This window comes from Bicyclus anynana, chromosome 23 (genome assembly GCF_947172395.1).
Source record: "Bicyclus anynana chromosome 23, ilBicAnyn1.1, whole genome shotgun sequence".
NCBI classification, from domain to species: Eukaryota; Metazoa; Arthropoda; class Insecta; order Lepidoptera; family Nymphalidae; genus Bicyclus; species Bicyclus anynana.
The window spans coordinates 188027-208427 of record NC_069105.1 but is presented as its reverse complement, the minus strand read 5'-3'; the positions used below and the strand labels follow the sequence as shown (position 1 = coordinate 208427).

At 37.2% G+C, this 20401-nt stretch overlaps 1 protein-coding gene across 3 annotated transcripts in view; it reads left to right on the top strand.

Moving 5' to 3' along the window:
- Nucleotides 1-20401, top strand: part of LOC112049814 (AF4/FMR2 family member lilli) — a 368668-nt gene that overhangs the window by 313984 nt on the left and 34283 nt on the right. Inside the window, exon 1 of one of the 3 annotated variants that reach the window (XM_052888788.1) lies at nucleotides 13984-14213. The exons of the other annotated variants lie outside the window; for them this stretch is intronic. Within the exon in view, the coding sequence (XP_052744748.1) occupies nucleotides 14108-14213 (106 nt within the window). The 5' untranslated portion in view covers nucleotides 13984-14107. Of the gene's footprint in view, nucleotides 1-13983; nucleotides 14214-20401 lie in introns of those variants that run through there. 3 annotated transcript variants of the gene reach the window in all.

Below are 20401 nucleotides of genomic sequence, written 5' to 3'. Positions count from 1 at the left end.
ATGATTTCGTAGTACCAGAGCGTAACTAAGTTCTCAACGTATAGGAAGTGTATTTTTTGTAGGTATATCTATGAAGTGCACGCCACAGACCACCGCCATGTTTATTTCTCATCCGAAGTTAGAGTGTAGCCATGCCATTTCTGTGTACATATTATATGTATACTATATCTACACTGTTTGAGTAACTCGTGAAGGCAATTAAACGGTGATATAAGCCAAATGGCAGTAACTCGCCATATGTACGATACGCCGTAGTATCTGGTCGAATGTAAATTCCCGTAACAATTCCCATAACCAAAGCTCCTCCTTTATTCAACCTCTCCAACAGCCCGCGATTGTCAGACATGCGTTATTCTATGAAGGTCTAAAGTATGCTAGCATAGGTATAAATGGCATAGGTATTATTTGAGTAACTCGTGAAGGCAATTAAACGATGATACAAGCCAAATGGCCGTAACTCCTTACACAAAACATGATACGCCGTAGTGCGAGTATCTGGTCGAATGTAAATTCCCGTAGCAATTCCCATAACCAAAGCTCCTCCTTTGTACAACATCTCCAAGAACCCGCGATTGTCAGATATGCCTCATTCTATGAAAGTCTAAAGTATGCTAGCATAGGTATTAATGGCATAGGTATTATTTGAGTAACTCGTGAAGGCAATTAAACGGTGATATAAGCCAAATGGCCGTAACTCCTTGCACAAAACATGATACGCCGTAGTGCGAGTATCTGGTCGAATGTAAATTCCCTTAGCAATTCCCATAACCAAAGCCTCTCCTTTGTTTAACCTCTCCTAGCTTCAATATTAAAGACGTTTCACCGCAACGACGCCCCGACCCTGCGTTGACGTGGAAAAATGACATAACCCACACGTTTTCACAGGGAAAATTCAATCTTGATTTCCTCTCATTAGGACGCATTTTCCTTTAATTCCCGTGCAGGATACTAATATACGGGATAATAAAGGCGTTATTTACACTAACCGAAATTGAACTTTATCGGATGGCGTGCCTGTGACTTGTTCGTCGTAAATTTCTTTCGTGCCAATACCTTAAATAATTGAGTAATTTATTGTGGGTGTAGATATAGGACGTGGTAGCCTAGTGGATATGACAACTGCCTTCGATTCTGAGGGCGTAGGTTTGAATACGCAACATTTCAGTTAAGTGCATTTTAAGAAATTAAATATCACGTGTCTCGAACGGGGAAGGAAAAACATCGTAAGTAAACCCGCATACCTGAAAATTTTCTTAATTCTCTACGTGTGTAAATTCTGCTAATCCGCATTTGGCCAGCGTGGTGAACTAGGCCTAACCCCTTATTCTGATAGGAGACTCGTGCTCAACTGAATGAGCTGAATGTGGGTTGTTAATGATGATGATGATAGTCCTTGTTGACTACAATCTCACTTGGTAAGTGATGATGCAATCTAAGATGAAAGCGGACTAACTTGTTAGGAGTAGGATGAAAATTCACACCCCTTGCGGTTTCTACACGACATGTACCGGAGCACTAAATCACTTGGCGGTAAGTCTTTGTCGGTAGGGTGGTAACTAGCCATGGCCGAAGCCTCCCACCAGTCAAAAGTTCCATGTTCCATTTATTAGGACATCTTATCTAACCACGTAATATATAAAAATAAAAATGGCAATAAATTTTTAATAAAACATAGTAGTAGGTATTGTGAATGTTTGTTTTATGAACAGAAAATGACGATAAGGATTCAGTGAAAAACACTTAAATAAACTATTTAAACTGAGTTAAAGTTAAGACTGAGTTAAAAATATCGCCTTGGAAATGGGAAATTCATTTTCACCTACTAATATCCGGCTACAGCGTCTGAAAGGCGACCTACTTCGAGTATCCGGTTCGGGAGAGGATATTCTTTTCTTAATTTTACGCCACTACATCGGCAATTTTCTTCAGCGATTTGGGGTTTAGACCCACCACGCTGTACCAATGCGAGTTGTGTGTGAAGATCTCTATCATATATTAAAGTATAAATAAAAAAAAGTACTGGGAACCAACAGCTTAAAGGGTCGTCAAGGCAAATAATCGATATCCTTGCTTACCGATTAGTTTTTTGGTAGAATAAAAAAACGCTCATTAACTAATAGAACTTCTGAATTTAAAAATGTATTATTAGTTAACGTAATGTTTGTCTATGCTAATATTATAAATATGCAAAATTTGTGACGTTCTCTGGATCTACTGAATTTACTGATATATAAAGCTGAAGATTTTTGTTTGTTTGATTGAACGCCCTAATCTCAGGAACTACTGGTCCGATTTGAAAAATTCTTTCAGCGTTAGATAGCCCATTTATCGAGGAAGGCTATATATTATTCCCGTATTCCTTCGGGAACAAGAACCACGCGATTGAAACCGCGCGGCTTCAGCTGTTATCGTTATAAAATCGTCCTATATCGGATCATATTCCGATCGAGCTGTAAGTTTGAACTTTGAACACGACGGCGAGTTTCACTTGACCTCGACCGCAATTTTAACTATTCCATTAACTAGAGAATGCGTGGAGTAATCTCCGATGTGCAATGGTTGTTAGAACTCATAGGCAGGTGACAAGTAGTCTTTATATCGAGTACCAGCTTGTCTATCTTTTGAAGATCTAGGTGAGCTACACGTAGTCAGCGCGTTATGATCTGAGTCGTGACGTCATTATTTGTTTAATTGATTTGTCCTAACCCGCTCGCTAATCTGCATTTCAGCAGCGTGGTAAATGCTCCAAAGGAGTCTTCCTGGCTGTTGGAGGAGTTTGTGGCCATTCACATTTTTTTATAATAACTTTATTGCATAAAAAAATAAAATACAAAATTTACAGGCCTTATCAGTAAGTGATCTCTTTTGGCTTGGTATATATTATTATGGCCCGACGACTCAGTTAATAACGCACTAAGTAGTGTTTTATCCTAAAGTAAAGGAGGTAGGTATGTGCTCGCAATGCTGTGCAATTTCGCAGTTTTTGAAAACTGGACAAAGCACTCTATATTTTGGGGATAGTGCAAATGTTTATATTTCAAAAAAATTTTCAATTTTTAACAATTTAAACGAAATCAGTTAATTCTTGTGAATTGCTTTTTTAAAGATTTACTTTCCAGCATTATATCTAGAGATAAGGATGTTGCCATTAAGGCACAAAGTTATCGCGTCGCGGTAGACTTCTTTTGACCCCGCACGGAATTTTAACAACCCCATTAAGGTCTGCGTGGAGCGATTTCGATTACGCAATGATTTTATTCGACCCATTGTCATCGGGCGATCGAGGCGGGCGGCTCTTTTTGCCTCGCGTGCCTCGCTATATGTCGTACTGTTAATTAAATTAATTAAAGCCGAGAGATGCGTGATGCTATGCACCGCCGTGATCGTTTACAAGTGCAAAACAAGATATCGATACGTTTGAAAGCGATTATGCTGAATTATCGATGTTTTTTTTTTACTTTCGATTTTATAAGCGAACGTGATTATTACTAGTGTTGTGTTGTGGTGTTCAGTTTTGTCGATGTTGTGTTGTTAGCTCTTTAATGTTTTGTTAAAATTTTCTTTCGACTCTTTACCGTCCCAAAATATCATGTGGAAATCTGTAATTTATAAATATATGTCCTGTTTGTTAAATTAAGTTTTATTTTAGTCTGAAACATGTTTTACTTTAAATAACCAAATTACACTTTTCCCCGGGAAAAAATTATATGATAATTGGTGAGACTTACTCTCAACTCCTCGAGATATGAGATGAGATTTAGCATTTAGCATTCGTCCACCCATAGATCAATTCACATAGTATAATTAATGCGAACCCGATTTAAAAAAGATAACTTATAACTCGTAACTTACTCCATTTTGAAACCTAAATCCTAAATCATAAATAATTATATCACTTATAATAGTGGTATAATTACTAATAAATCGATATCACAAAAATACATTTTTATCGATAACATTTATCCGTTTCAACAATTCACTAAGTGTACCGATTGTTTGTAGTTAAGTGTAAGTAGTGCTTTACTTTACCTTTTTATCTAAAACTGGAGAAACCTTATAAAAAGTTAAATGCGACTTGTAAGGCGTCGTCTTACTCGAATTTCTTTGATTACTTGTAAGTCGTACACAATAACATACGTACGTACACACACATATACACAGTTTGATGAACTCTACGTGTTTTGATACCTGCATTTTCTTTTAAAGAATAGTGTCCTTGGGACAATCCTTCTACAGTCGTGTTCCTCATATATGAGAGTCTTGACCTCTGCCCATGAGTTTTAGTTTGGTTGTGTCCACCACGGAAAGCATTGACTGTGGACTCAAGTGTGGTGCGGATCTGCAGGGTTATTATGTAACTCGTACCATTCAAGTAATCAGTCACTTCCCACAGATCACACCAACGCATCGGGCTGTGACTTTTTCCTTCCAGTAACCATCAGTTTCTCGAGATTATCTCCATTTTTTTTTCAGGCAATGTGTCCGAAGTACTTAAGGATTTAGGTCTCACGTGTCTCAAACGGTGAAGGAAAAACATCGTGAGGAAACCCGCAGGAGAATTTTCTTAATTCTGTGCGTGTGTGAATTCTGCCAATCCGCATTGAGCCAGCGTGGTGGACTATTGGCCTAACCCCTCTCATTCTGAGAGGAGATTCGAGCTCAGCTGTATGCCGAATATGGGTTGATAAATGAATGACTGAAATAACGAACATATTATATCAACCAAGGCAAAAGTACTTATCTATTCTAAACTCAGTCTAATTAAACTAGAACTTGTTTACCGTTTTTTAAACCATTTAACTACACAAAAAGTTATTTTTACGGACTGACGAGCACGATTACAACTATGAAACATCGATTCTATAGAGATAGTTTTTATAATCGCATTAGATCGTTGATCATATACCTACTTTGACAGTAAAGTAACAACGACCGAGGCAGTTTCATCTGTAATTAGTGTAAGATTCTAAACCACAAAACAAATTCATAGACGTTTGGTATGTTAAATTTTTTCTCATACAAAGTACTCACCTTATTTATGTAACGCGTTTAGCGTTTTCGCTTGTTTGCGTTACTTTACCAATTAGAGGGGTAACGCTAACCGGAGCATTTTAGAAGCAACCACGTACGGTGTCCTTTGTGGAGCGGGCGACGGCTTTAACCGTGCAAGCGTAAATAACCTCTATTGTGTTCGTGTTAATGCCATAATTGCGTGCAGCTATTTAACAAATTGGTGGTGATTTACGCTTAGTTTTACATGACTAATGCTGCCTTTCCACTGTGCTGTCTGCCTTAGCTATTAACGATAGAAGTGTTACAATTGTATCTTTGCTAGGAGTATATTATATCAACGTAAAATAAATAATAGCATTTTTAAAGAGCAACTGTTGAGTTTTCTTTACAAATAGTCAGATTTGACATTTCAATGGTGCTTGTGCGAATATATTGACAACTTTAAACTAATGAATTTTTTGATTTGATAATTTGATTCAAGAAGGCCAAACCCGTACATATATAGTACATTATGAAACGACTGCTTCATATGAAATTTTGAAACTCATGTAGTGGGAGTGTAATAACCGGACTAAGTGAGGTTTATAATACATACGAGTACGATAGTTTACGAAACCAAGCCGTGTGATTTTTCATAGCTCTACCTTATCTTATCTCATGCAATAGGTACGTAGCAATAAAACTTTTGAGTCAAAGAAAATAATAAATATGAGTACAAGTGAAAGTTATGTGATTTAAATTTTTGTTTTGATGCACTTGGCTTGGGTGTTAGGTTTATTTACGTTACGGAATTTCTTGATGCGGTCACCGTGCTCAAAGCCCGCGATAAAATCTATGCAATAGCTTAAAATTAATTATTTTGAAATCAGGCCCTGTATTCTGCAAAGTTACAGCGATGTGACATCGCTTATTTACATGGCAACTCCGTTGTTAGTGATATTTTATTTTTGGCATCACATAGAAATAAAATTCAAATTGTAATAAAACTTGTTATAGATGAATATTATATAGACGAGTATGAAATAGCGGTATCGCAACCCAGATCTAACCTCACATCTGAAATACATCCCTACAAGTCAGGTGGAAGGGCAACTTAACGAATGTGTCCCGTATTATACATACGCGCGGTATCGGGCCGGCGGGCCATTTAATTTGGCCGGGTGATATTAATTTTGGGGTAGTGATTTCAGCGCATTCACGTGTAAGCGATGCCTCGTAGACGATGATAATGGATCGCTTATTGTGTATGACCAACAAAAATTGCGTGAACAAAAACAGATTAAAATCTCTTTTCAGTTGTGAAATGTTTTAAAAAGGCTTTCGGGGTTTATCGTGAAAACTCCTTTCAGTGAACCTGACTTTAATTGTGGTTGGCTTCGTTTTTTTTTTGGTGTATGTTTTGGGTTGATATTACACGCTTGCGTGACTACAGCTGAACAAAGAAGTCAAAGTTGTTGGAGTACAATTAGTTAAACAAGTAGATTGTTACTTTGGGTTTTTTTGATAGAGATCGTCCTGAGAAGTTCTACTTATTCTGGTAATTACAGTAACATTTGAACTTCTTATATTCTGCGAATGTTACATCGAACCAGGATCATAGGGGCGTTAGTGATCTCACAGCCTTCAATACGAACACCATCGGTCCCAACGTCCCTCTAAGCCAAGGTCTGAGACTTACAAGAGACCCCTCCTTCTTGGGAGAGCTGCGCTCGCTCCAACACTTTGGTTACATGTACCAGCAAACTTGCACGTCTCGAGATAACGAGATACGTACTCGTGTGTCTACATATCGCTTTTTTTCTTTTGTTCCATCGCAACGAAGAGAGCGACAGATATAGACAAAAGTGGACAATATCTTCTGGCATCTTGGGCTTGTGGCGCTAACATGCGACCAACGAGATAATATCGTGAAGAGATATAGACAAAGTATCGTGAAGAGAAATAGACAAATGTGGTGTGATTGAAAAAACGGAAAACGTGTTCTTCTATCTTTCATTGCGTTGGGACGAAATAGATGGGACTGGGACATACTCCGCCACCATTAGACATTTTGTCGATTTCTTTTCATTTGTTCTCATGTTAGCACCACTGGAGATTTTTTTACTGCTTTTTTTCTGCTAATACGTTCTTTTATAAGCGATGTTTTTTCACTTACATGGTCCATCTTCTGCGTCCATCAACTATAACTAAGAAATGTATATTAAAAATGTTTTCAAATATTAAAATCACGCCAAAACTAGTTGCGACGACTAGTAAACGATTCGGTACACGAATAGATTATTCTGTGCTCGTTATAGAAACGCGTTAACGGTCTAAAACAGTTTATCGGTTTCACATCTCTCGTATTTTCGTTTATTTTCAATTATTCTCGATTTACGCGTGCGGTTAGTGCAGCGATTGGTTCACGCATCATTTAATTAATATTATTAAGTCTCGCGAGTAGTGTTGCCAGGTGTCCGGATAAAGCCGGACATAGCCGGCTTTTCTTTTCCGTGTCCGGCCGAAATAAACGTTGTCCGGCTTTGTTAGAACAACATATGGTAAAAATCATGAATACCTACTTGATTTTACACGAAAAAAAATCTTCGTAAGTACCTATTAATACTGACGTACACCTCAATAATGTAGGCTGTTCGGCCTTTTTACCCAAATGTCAGACCAAACTGGCTGGACTGTCCTGCTTTTAATTTCGGCGAACCTGGAAACCCTACTCGCGAGTGATCAGTACGCATTATGAATAGTCTGCTCCAAATGTACATGCTCTTTTTTATGACATTAGTTCTCGCTTGACCACGATCTGAGTTGCTGGTACAAGTGTAGACGTAGCTTAATATGAAGAAAAATTAAGATTTTTTTACTTAGAAAGTCTCGTCCCTTGAAACCTGCTACCTCGCATTTCCCAAAGCCACCTGTATCAAACTCCCAAAGGATGTTCTTATAAAGAATACATTGCCCTCGTCATCATCATCATCATCATCATCATAACAGCCGATGGACTGCAGGACATAGGCCTTTTGTAGGGACTTCCAAACATCACGATACTGAGCCACCTGCTTCCAGTGAAAATCCCCGGGTCGACCAACACGGTCGACCCGGGGATTCACTGGATGCATTTACGCTTTCTAAAGCCATATTTGCCATATCTTATAATTATGACCAATATTCTCATTCCCCCACCAACTAGTTAAAAGGCTGTGTACTAACCAGTCCAGCATCCGGGGAATCGAACCACGATCTCTCGGTGGTGAGTCCGGCATCCTTTGACCGTTGAGTTATTGAGGTTTTAACTCCATGATTCTGTATCTAGTGAGACGCAGTGCGTGATCAATGTTGAAGTAAAACCACATAATTAGTGGGTAGGTAACTAATTTATTTATTTTGCTAATAGCGAAGTCATTTCGCATCGAAACGTTGTAGAGTCAACATCTCCTGAGAATACTTCGGTTTCGGTTTGAAACGTGCGTAGATGATTTACTGTCGGATCCCGTTGTTGCTTGGTTGTTACCCTTGTCTGTAATCTCACCTAATGTTATATGACGATGCAGTCTAAGATGGAAGCTGGCATAATCGGTAGAGTTAGTGGTTAGAGGTAGGGTGGTGGCTTATCACGGACTAAGCCCTAGACCAGATCTAACCCAATTTAGAGAATGTTGGTGAATAAATTAGTCACTATTTATAATGAACTTCCGCAAAGTAACGCCTGCTTCTATTCAAAACCACTTATGTAAACAGCAAACATCGGGTTCTGTGCGTGTCTTTGTCTGCATGTTACGCCTCACGTCTGTCGTTCACTCCGACCGCACAATCGGTTCGCACACCTGTTGGGCACCTGCGCCTCACGCACTCCGTATGCCGCGCACACGTGCCACCAAGTGACCTCACAGTGCCTTAATATGATTCTCTTTTTCTTGTTTTTTTTTTTCTTTTTTTAAATATCGTTCTGTGGTTTGTGTATGAAAACCATAATGGATCTTGAAATTCAATGTTGGTTATTTTTGACGTGACAAAGTCTTATAATTCGATGAAGCCAGCGGCACGCTCGAAAAAAGATGACGTCATGCGTCGTTCCCTCGCTTGGGTTGCCAACTTATTTTACAAGATATAAAGTATATTCTGGTCTATGAATATTATTAAACAGTATTTTAGAATATTTTAGAAAACAAACATTTTCTCTTGAAAAATGCGACCATTCCATCAGTATTCTCTTATGACGTTGTCACGTTCTACTATCGTCAGTAAACCGACTTTACAGACAACCGAATGTTTTTTTTTTTCTTTTTTGTTTTAATGTTGACTCGCTCTTTCGAACGCTGAGTGATTCAGAGCCTTCTTATCAAGTCCATAGACTAAGTAGAGACAACCTACTACCTCCAATAATCCTATTAAACTATCTGTTATTTGAACCAAATCAAACGAGCTCTCTTTGCGTATTATCTTCTTCTTGACTCCCTTGGAAAATTGTTTCTTCTCGCTTCTTTTCTCTTCCCATTCGGAGGCTGCAGGAAACCCACGTGATTCGATTACAGCGGTCTGTACCAGCTCCATCATCATAGATAGATTGTCATTGCTCTAGGCATAACATGCGCGCCCACAGAGATTATGATTTTGTCTACACATCGGTGTAGCGATTCAGCGTTCCGGTACGATGTCGTGTAGAAACCAACAAAAAAAAGGTGTCATGTTGGCTATCCAACAAAATATATGTAACAAAAAATTACAATAAGTATCGATAGAGATAGAGAGAGACATTTTCCATACCAAGCAATTGGTCAATATTTATTTTTTCTCTTCACGAGATTTACGGCCTCCGTGGCGCAGTGGTATGCGCGGTGGATTTACAAGACAGAGGTCCGGTTCGATCCTCGGCTGGGTCAATTGAGAATTTCTTAACTGGTCCAGGTCTGGCTGTTGTTAGGCATCGGCCGTGGCTATTTACCTACCGGCATAGACGTACCGCCAAGCGATGTAGCGTTCCGGTGTGATGTCGTGTGGAAACCGAAAGGGATGTGGATTTTCATCCTACTCCTTACAAGTTAGTCCGCTTCCATATTAGATTGCATCATCACTTATAATCAGGTGAGATTGTAGTCTAGGGTTAACTAATAAACAATAAAAAATATATCTCGCGGCACGCATCTTGGGCCGACAGGCTTCGCTTTTTTTTTATTGCAGCTCGTTCAACTTAAGCAATCGTCGATACGCAAATAGCCCAGCAGCGACGCCGAGACGTCAGCACGAGCACGCGTCGCCGCCGCGCGCTCACTTGAAATATTCAGATGCACATGCTTTTAATTGCTCATTAATCGCGCCGTAGATAAAATTAGGATTTACCGTCTTGTCTTCGCTGCGGAGTGAAGTTCGCGGTATTTAGACTGTTTTACTTTTTTGTTTGACTTCGTTTTGTTATTATAGTGATTTGTTTGGAATTTATTGCGTCTTAGCCTTCCGTTTGAATGTGGTGGACCTTCTCAATGGGAATCGGGCTCTGGAATACTCGTACATAAAATTACATATCTACTACATACATTACTGTAACTGTGAAATTTGTAAATTTTATTTATACGAGTATAGTAAGAGAGTAATTTTTTTTTAATTATCTAATGTACAACTGACTCGCATCTTGCGTTTTAATTTGATTTGCGGGTAGATTAAAAGAAGTTCAGAACAACGTAAATAAGATGTCGAAAAAAACACACCTTACTGGATTAAGAGGTTTACTTGGCGTTAATAAATAGATTAGATTAATATTAAATTAAACTATGATTTAGTATGTTAGAGTCTAGATACAGATTAAAGTCGACTTTATGCCGATTAAAATCAATAGTTCAATTTGACGAAGCTGTACTACCCGTGCGAAGAGAGGGCGGACAGTCAATAGAGGGTAGTAGCCACTTAATATTTGAATAATGCGAACGCGTCGTAATCGTATTCATCATCAACCCCTTTTCATTAATCGCAGCTTATCCCCACTATTGCCAATGCATGGCAAATAGTGCATAGGAGGTGCGTCCGAACCGAAAAGCCGTGCGGTCAGTACACTCGCGCGCGTCGCCTTGTCGCGACGTCTCGTGACGTCATCGCCTCACCGTTCCGCGCGACTGTACCTACCCGCACCACAAGCGCTGATGCACCGCTCGTCTCTTCGCTAGAACTTTTGTCTCGCATAAATAAACACGCCATTATCAAGTACACAAGTGTTAGAAAACGTGTGAAATATCGACAGTACACTCATGCAGTGCCTACTTAATGTATACTTGTATGTTTATACTTTATAGTCATGGAGATGACGGTAAAATATCCGTGTATAGTGATGCACTTTACAATACCGTGATAGATGGATTAGTCACATACAGACGCACTATAGTTATAAACTGTTTTTGAATGCATTGAAACGGAACTAATATGAAACGATGTAACATGTAGGTAGTTCTATTTAAAAGTCATATAATGCACTTTTCAAACTAAACAATATGAAATTACATAAACAATTGATATTTAGTAGGATACTTTGATAACGTAAACAGTATAATATCAATAATATTGCATACATACTTCAGTTTGTACTAAACTTTTACTGGATTTTATATCACGAAATTACTAACAAGAGTGACATTGCATAAATAGAATTCCCGGTAGTTTACTCGTAACAGATATAAAAGACTAATTGTTATGTATAAAATAAATTGGTTATTTAATTCATTCACAACTTTTGTAGGCGTCTCTTGGACTGTAAACAATCGTTTTGTTGTGGGTATAGAAATATTTTAGTGCGGTGAATATTGTGAGAGATGATTTGTATTTTGTAGCGTATTTTGATTTCATCGTTTCACTGTTTTGTAATGAATGTAATGAATGAATTGTAGGATTAATAGAAGTGGAGTCTAGTTTAGTTCAAGTAATTTGGAGTTTTGTGTGCAATTGAAGGTCATTATGTGTACATGTTTTTAGTACATAACTTAATATCGGAATTTATTTTATTGGTATAGACCATACACTAGTTAGTAGTATAGAGGATTGTCTTCGAAGAATTGTTTCAGGCGCAGTATGGATGACTTAAATTAAATAGTTCTTGACTTAATCTACTTGTACTAGTAGTAGTTTCGTTGTACAATTTAAAAATAAATAACCTGTAAGGTAGTGACGTTACCAACGTTTATTGTTTGTGATGTCATAGAGGTCACGTCGGTTACGTGCCTTAGCGTGTGTCTACAGTGGATGTTATCTTTTCGTTGCGTAATTTGTCAACATTTTTTTTGTGACGTCACTGAGGTCGCGTTAACAATCGATCTTCCATTTTTAGCGTAACTTTGTTAAAAAAGAAAACAAAATTAGTGATGTCACAAAAATTAAATATTTGCGATGTCGCGAAGACCGCGTCTACAATCGATATTATCATTTAGTTGCGTAATTTACCTAAAAATTATTTTTATGTGATGTCACAAATGTTTATTTTTGTGACGTCACGTATACGTGCCGCGGCGGGCGTCTAGCCCACATCGATATTATCATTTAGTTGTGTAATTTAGGTAAAATCTTTGTGACGTCACAAATATTTAGTTTATATGACGTCACGGAGGTATAGGCGCCGCGGCGGGCGTCTAGCCCACAATCGATGCAACGCAAACATGTTGATGTGCGAATAATAATCAACGGCTCAACCCTACGCCTCGGATGCGGACTGCGGAGTAATAATAGCGAACGGGAGGGACGGAGGGACGTCCTCACGCACGGGGTTCTACACCCTATGGCGTGCGCTATAGGGTGCATTGTGCAACGGCGCGGGCGCAGTCACTCCGCCGCACTTGCGTTTTGTGAATGGTCTGATCTCATCGATTTTAATAACCCGCGTGTCTACTACGTTTGTAAAGAGGGAACTAAAATTATTGATCCGCTTTTATTTGTTATGGACTCTTGGTAATTTTTTGTGATGTCGTTTTTATGTGCACGATGTGATGTGAGATGATTGGAATAGTGAATATGTTGTCTTTATTCTTTAAATAGCTGTCGCCGCGCGGTTTCACCCGCGTGGTTTTCGTTCCCGTAGGAATACGGAAATATAGCCTATAGCCTTCCTGGATAAATGGGCTATCTAACACTGAAAGAATTTTTCAAATCGGATCAGTAGTTCCTGAGATTAGCGCGTTCAATCAAACAAACAAACAAATTTTTTAGCTTTATAATATTAGTATAGATTTGAGAATAATAATTTTTCAAACATCTAATGTAATAAATTAAAATATTTTTTTAATAATTTCTACAATATACAAATGTTAAGAAAATACATAACAATAGGCAGGTAGCTTCAAATGGTTGTAATAGAATATTAGCTTAAGAGACAACCTTAATTTATGTCAATGAAATTAACTCACCCAAACAGAAATTAACTGTAACCTGTAAAATAAACAAACACACGAATTTTTTGTAAGTCAGGTAATAAATTATATAAATAAGTATCTAAAGTTTACTACGCCGTAAATTAGTAGTTACTTACAACAAAAAATTACGAAACTTTCGTAACAACCAACCTATGACAAAAGACGCATTTTTTAAGTAAGCAATTTCTCAATAGATCGTTGTAAGATGAGATGCACGTGTAACATTAGAACACAGATATACAACGGTACCACTACTCCACATTTCTTTGAAAAGGGTCGCCGTAAATATAAGTAAAGTTTGAATTAGATTTGTATAAGAGAGTACGATCGGGAACACGGTCGGGCGATAGGTCGGGCGATGGATCGGTCGACTGGTCGCGCGACGCGTAAGGGGAAGCAGGGGCTCGTTGTCACCACCTGTCTGTTTTAATAGCTTTCGGAAGACGCTTACGCAGAGACGTCCGGACCGGCGCGCGCGCATCTGCCGGTGTCTTCGCGCCAAATCTAACGTGTTATTTGAAACTATTTCTAACTATGGAATTATTATAGTTAGGCGAAATTTAATTTTTGGGCGATTTTTTTATGCTAACCTTCAAATGTGTATAAATATAAATAATACCTACAAGTAGGTATGAAAACTTGCAGTGTCTACGTCACAGCTAAAACTCTTTGAAGTGAAAATAAAGTGTTAAGTGGAAGTGAATTGGAACGATGTGAAAATGTTGGGATTGCTCGCGTCGGATTATGGATATCAGAACCGAATCACTTTGCTTCAGCAGCTTATCGACTGCGGCGACGTGCTTCTTGGTCGGGATTTTATTTGCGGTATGTTTATTGAGGGTTTTAATTCTGATTCAGTGTGTTTCATAACAATATACAATTGTTTTGTTTATTTAGTGGATGTTCAAGCGAAGCCCCAGTGAAAGAACACGTTTATTATGATTTAAAAATTATTATTGTAAGGTTAATTATGTTTAATTTCGTTGTACGCTAGTCAGATTTAAAAAAAGAAAATTTCAGTATCTGCCTGGGAAATATATACTTTCAGTACCCAACCCCGGTCTTCATTATAAATAATAACACATAAATGTTTAAATTATAAAATCATAAAATAACATAGCCTTAAATTTTGATGTTAAATTAAGGTATATAATAAATCCGAGGTCATCTTGTTCCCTTGACAAACTCATTGCAACATATATTATGTAAATGTAACAAATGTGTATAAGTAAAAAGTTTTGAGGGTATTTATAAATCTAAAAATAAACAACGCAGCATCCAAATCTGTGTCCGCAGCCGGACGTCTGTGGAATACGCGCCGTCGAATCTCCGATCGCTATCTGTTTTATCTACTGCCGCATTGTCTTGTACAACATATCAATTTAGCCAATTAGCATCGGCGATGACTTAAACGTACCAGACTGCGACTTTGTGTGACTTTCAAATGTTGACTTATTTGTTGGCTGACGTCAAATTTGTAACTATGACCTCTAAAATCCTTGGGTTTTATATAAGAATTTGCTAAAATGCTACTATCAGTCATTTTGACGGCCTCCGTGGCACGGTGGTATCCTCAATTGGACCTATTGAGATTTTGTTAATTGGTCCAAGTCTGGCTGGTGGGAGGCTTCGACCGTTTCTAGTTACCACCCTACCGGCAATGACGTACCGCCAAGCGATTTAGCGTTCCGGTACGATGTCGTGTAGAAACCGAAAGGTGTGTGGATTTTCATCCTCCTTCTAGCAAGTTAGCCCGCTTCCATCTTAGACTGCATCATGAGATTTTGGTCAAGAAACTTGTAAAAAAATAAAAAAAAGTCATCAGTCAAGGCTAAAAATCAAAGGTTTGCCTTTTAGATTAACATATTTTCTTTTAAAGAACATCCCTATTTCTCTGTGGCACAAATTTGCAAGCGTTAACTTGAGATTTTAGGAATATTAGTTGTGTACACGGGCCTCTTCAAGCTTCCCGTATCAAAGAATTTTTAATTTAATTTTTGCGACGCGTCCTCTATGCCACGGTTTTATGATTTTAACTCGGATTCGCTTGGCTGCCCATAACCCTCTTTCCGGAAACATTTGCAATACAACATTTATGTATACGTTCCAGTAATTTGAATGCCGAACAGTTTACTCCCTTGCGGAAATAGACAAGCCTTGTGGTTTTAAAGGGACTTCTTAATTAGCTTTGATAGGACTTGAGGTAATTGAATTTGATTGGATAGCATTCAGCTGTAACTCATTATCATAGCACAATAGCTCAAAATACTGGTTTTTTTTCTTTTTTAATAGGTAAATACTTTAGACTGATCTGACGGTAGGTAAACATAAATAGTTACTTTCTTCATATACAATTATTCATGTACCTTTACATTGTTTATCTTACCATTATAACTAATTAGGATAATAATAACAAAGGGACATCGTTTGAATTTGAACTGCGTTGTTTACGTCGATCACAATGCCATTTAAACTAATTTGAACATGAACAAAGACGACTGCACTCGCGGCCTATTTTGGTATGACCGACTAGATGATACAAATTAACAATAAAATAAACTGCTAAACTGAAAATATGAACGAAATAAAAATTAGAAATTATTTAGTTTATTTTGATTAAAATACTTTAGGATAAAATATAAAATATTTTTTTACCCGAAGATAAGGCACTGAAATACTCTTGGTACTACGTTTTTTATAACATTTTCATTGAACTTATTCATATCACCCTAAATGATCTACTTAAAATACAATATTCAAATTTGTGTTAACGTAATCAGCTAAATTAAAGTATCCATAATTATAAAACTCCGGTTTTGGTTTAAAATTGAAAAATGTAGTGTATGTTCTATTTATAAATTATTTTATACTTTTAAAAAGAGAATATTATTCGCAGCGGGAATTCACTCCGTCATTAGCTCAGGTGAAATGACTGAGTGAACTCTCGCGTATGAAAAGAGATGTGCCATTTCTCCCCTTTTTACCCTTAACACCCTTCGAAAGTGGTGGAGATGATTTACATGCATCCCTGATTTTGTTAAAGAAGTACGATTTAATATTTTTTAATAAAAAAAATAAACTACTTTGTTGCAATGCATTTTGATAAGCTGATCTAGCTAGTATCTGGGGTTTTAAATTTGAATGATTTGTACGCCGTTTGATTTATAAAACGTTTTGTAAAAAAAGGTGGTAATATTTTTTTAAATGTCGATGTCGATAACGCCTTATGTAATATGCCATTAAGTTAATTACCCAACTAGTGTACTCCGTGTACAGTAGCTTATAGTACTAATGACGTTTTAATTATTATTTGGGACGTGTGTTTTGTATAACGTTTTACCTAAGGTACTAAGGCTAAGGGTTTAAGTTACAAAGAAATAGGTTAATTATTAAGTACAGTACCCACTATCCAGTTAAAATAAAAATTATAAATTCGAGGTGTCACTAAAATTGCGACTTGTCAGCTAATTAAAATACCGGGACCGGTTTCACCACTAAAGGTTTGATAAAGGTTTGATAGCTAATTCACAAGTTAAAGCTGTGTCATTTGGCGTAAAATAAAAAAGTGACAAAGCTTACAGTTAGCTGTTAGACTTAACACACAGTGGTAACGAATGGAATTTAGATGAAGGTAAGCCGACCCAAAGAAAAGGAAATTCATAATACAGCATGATACAAACTCTGGTTTCTCATATATCTGGTTACAGTACAGCAGTGAATATGCATGCATTTTTAAAAGTAACCCGGCGGGAATCGGTTTGCATGAACTTTTCCCAGCTTCACCACCTTCTAGTGTGTTAGCACACTAGAAGGTGGTGAAGCCGGCTCTATTTAAAAAACAAACATACATTTCTGGTAACGCCCTCTCTTATTAATTTCGTATAACTTTAATTCCTATAAATTAATTAATGAAATATAACTGAATATTGACAGATCAAATAAAAGCTATGTGAATATAATATGACAGTAGAGTTTAAAATCCAAGTGGCATGCTAGTAGTGTCGTTAATTATTAATGTAGTAATTGACATTATTAACATCACACCGGCGCCTAGACTATAAACAGATACTACTGTCTCTATTACGTGTCACCTGTTCATAGGTATCTATTAATTTATATTGCATTGTTTGATTCTATAATAAATTATAAGAACTTATTGTTTTTGTTTTTAACTACATTTATGATGTTCGAACAATGAACACTTACAGCTTCAGTTGTCTGACGTAATTAAGTGGATGCTTCATGTTTTTATTTAATTAACCAAGTCTTTTGATCTATATTTCCTCTATCTCACCCAATAAGCGAAAATATTTTGCTTGGAGTGGGTGCACTAATAAATCTAAATGAAATAAGGTGAAATAAGGTACGTTTACTTACTGACCAAAGGAAAGACCCTTGACGTTACTAATAAAGGCGATATTTAACCGACTTCCAAAAAGGGTGAGGTTGTACGTTCGGTCTCCTCCTCGTAATTTTTTTTTTTTCACATCATCATTATCAGCTTATTTTAGCCGCCGCCACCCACCCCAACCAACTAGTGGTTGAGGCTTTCAACTACACCCCCGATCCCAAAGACAATTGTAGATCTAGAAGCCAGAAAAATGTCCTTTACTATTCTGACGACGACATTGCGACACACAACGCAGCGTGACAGACGCCGGAAGGTCATGCCACATCTTAGCAGTTCGTTATTCCTAATAAGAATAACATAAATAAGCTGGCATTCCTTATACGCACCTTGCACTGCGTATAAGGAATGCCAGCTTATGTTTTCCTTACCACCTACAATATGGGTATCAAGTCAAGAGTTAATAAGCATCTTATAGGTAAGCGCGGTCCGCCATAGACAGCATTATTGCTTACCATCAGTCATGATTACGGTCAAGCGCTTATGTAACAAAAAAATCCCATTTTCATATTCTAACCTCATGATTCGTAGCCGAATATTTTAACTACTGAAACATCGAGATCCTTAAAACAATTTACTCGTTATTCTGCTTTCATTACGGTGTTATAAATCGCATCACAATAGCTCCACTTAATGGTAACTTTGTGATGACAAAGACGTCTCTTGTCTCGTTTAATCTTTCCCATAACATGTCGACTCTGTTAAGTGATGGCTTTTAACAAAACAATGGAGGTAGTAACTTTAGTTGCGTAGAGAAATAACGCGAATAAACTAAACCCATTTGTTTATTAATTAGAAAGTTTGTAAGTTTATTTTTGTAGTATATTTATTTAAATGGTGGATTTTTTTTTATTTAATCTTACAAAAACGGTTTTTTTGATTCGTAAACTGAGTTACGCATTATGTAATCACAATGGTACCGAAAGCCTTAATAACTCTCCTGACAAGAAAGACATAATATTAGCGACGAGTAGCGGCAAAATCGAATATGTCGCTCCCTCTTTACTTGCAATGGGGTGATATTTTCGATTGCGCCGCTATTGGTCGACACTGTTTTTTCTTTCGGTACTAGATAATGTCGTTGAGGCATCTCAGTCATAATAAAGGTGATAATGATTGGTAGTGATGAATTAAGGTGTTCCAGACTGCTATTTACAATTTATTTACGACTAGCAGACGCCTTGCGGTTATACCCGTAGTATGTAGTTCCTGTTCCCGTAGGAATACGGGGATGAAATATAGCTTATAGCACTCGGGAATAGTGTAGCCTTACCAACAGTGAAATAATTTTTCAAATTGGTTCAGTTGTATCGTTGCCTATTCAATGCAAACAAACAAACAATCAAATCTTTCCTTTTTTAATAGTAGTATAGGTAGATTGGACAAAAGAATGTTTCATAGTCCGGCCCAAAACTCGAACCGTGGAGGTCTGGATCCGTAGCAGAACAGATCCACCACTGGACCAACGGGGCAGTTAATAGATTAATGTGAGGTTAGTTGGCGTTTCCCATTTGAACAATTGAAGTGCACGGACGTCATTATTTCCCCCATACTTGCCTATCTTGTAATACCCACCTAGCGTCTGCAATTTACCGCTAGCTCAAGTTCCTTATAAACAGTTTTGTCGTATTGCCAGAGTGTGGGACTCGGTTGAAGGTACGCCTTGCTTTCTTGCTTGTTGTAGCTTAATTGCATCGATCTCCTACTAAAAAGTGGATGCACAATCAGCGACCAAAAAACGTTCCCACCCAATGAGTGCCAAACACAACTTCTTGGCATTCATTTCAAGTAGTCGCATTTGCAAATTCAACCTTAAACTCAATTTTTAAGATTGAATTTGCTCTGAATTTAGAATTTTATTGAATGTTGTACTATATTTAAAGGCCTTTAGGTATAATTTTCTTTACCAATAATTCTAAAACTGTCAAAGCAAAATTGGTCAGTGTTAAGTGAAAAGACAATGCCAGACAATGTATAGAAGTTTGACCCACTAAAAAAAATAATTTCCAACAATATATTATATATCATTTTATTGGATTTTTTGTACTATTAAACAAATATTACCTTTTAACCCTTTATAACTAGGGGTATAAAAATAAATCCAAGTTGAAGTTTGAGTTTAAGGTTAAGTATATGTGCAGTTTATTATGAAATAAAAAACGATAAAGCGTCATAATTGGCTTTTTGTAAATACAGAAGCACTTAGCACATGCAATACATTACAAAAAAACGTGATTTTATTATTTTCAAATTACTCCGAGGTGTCTATTACGAGTTTTGATAGTTTGACAGTGTTATGACAGTTTATTTTTACATTTTGATCTGACTTCGCAGCTCTGGATTCTAGCCATTTTGAACATAAAATAATTAGAATGCACTAAAAACGCTCTAAAGGGCTCGAACCTAAGGTCGAAATAAGGTTTTTAAAAAATAAGTAAACAATGTCAGCTATGAGGAAATAACGTAATGGATATAATTACTTTTTTTGGCAGATTTTTATTCCGGAGTTTAACAGTAAAAATGGTTTATTAAAAAACAATCATTTAAAAATTTAATATATTTAGTATATCTACATTTTCCGCAAAATTCCGAGTTAGGACTGGTT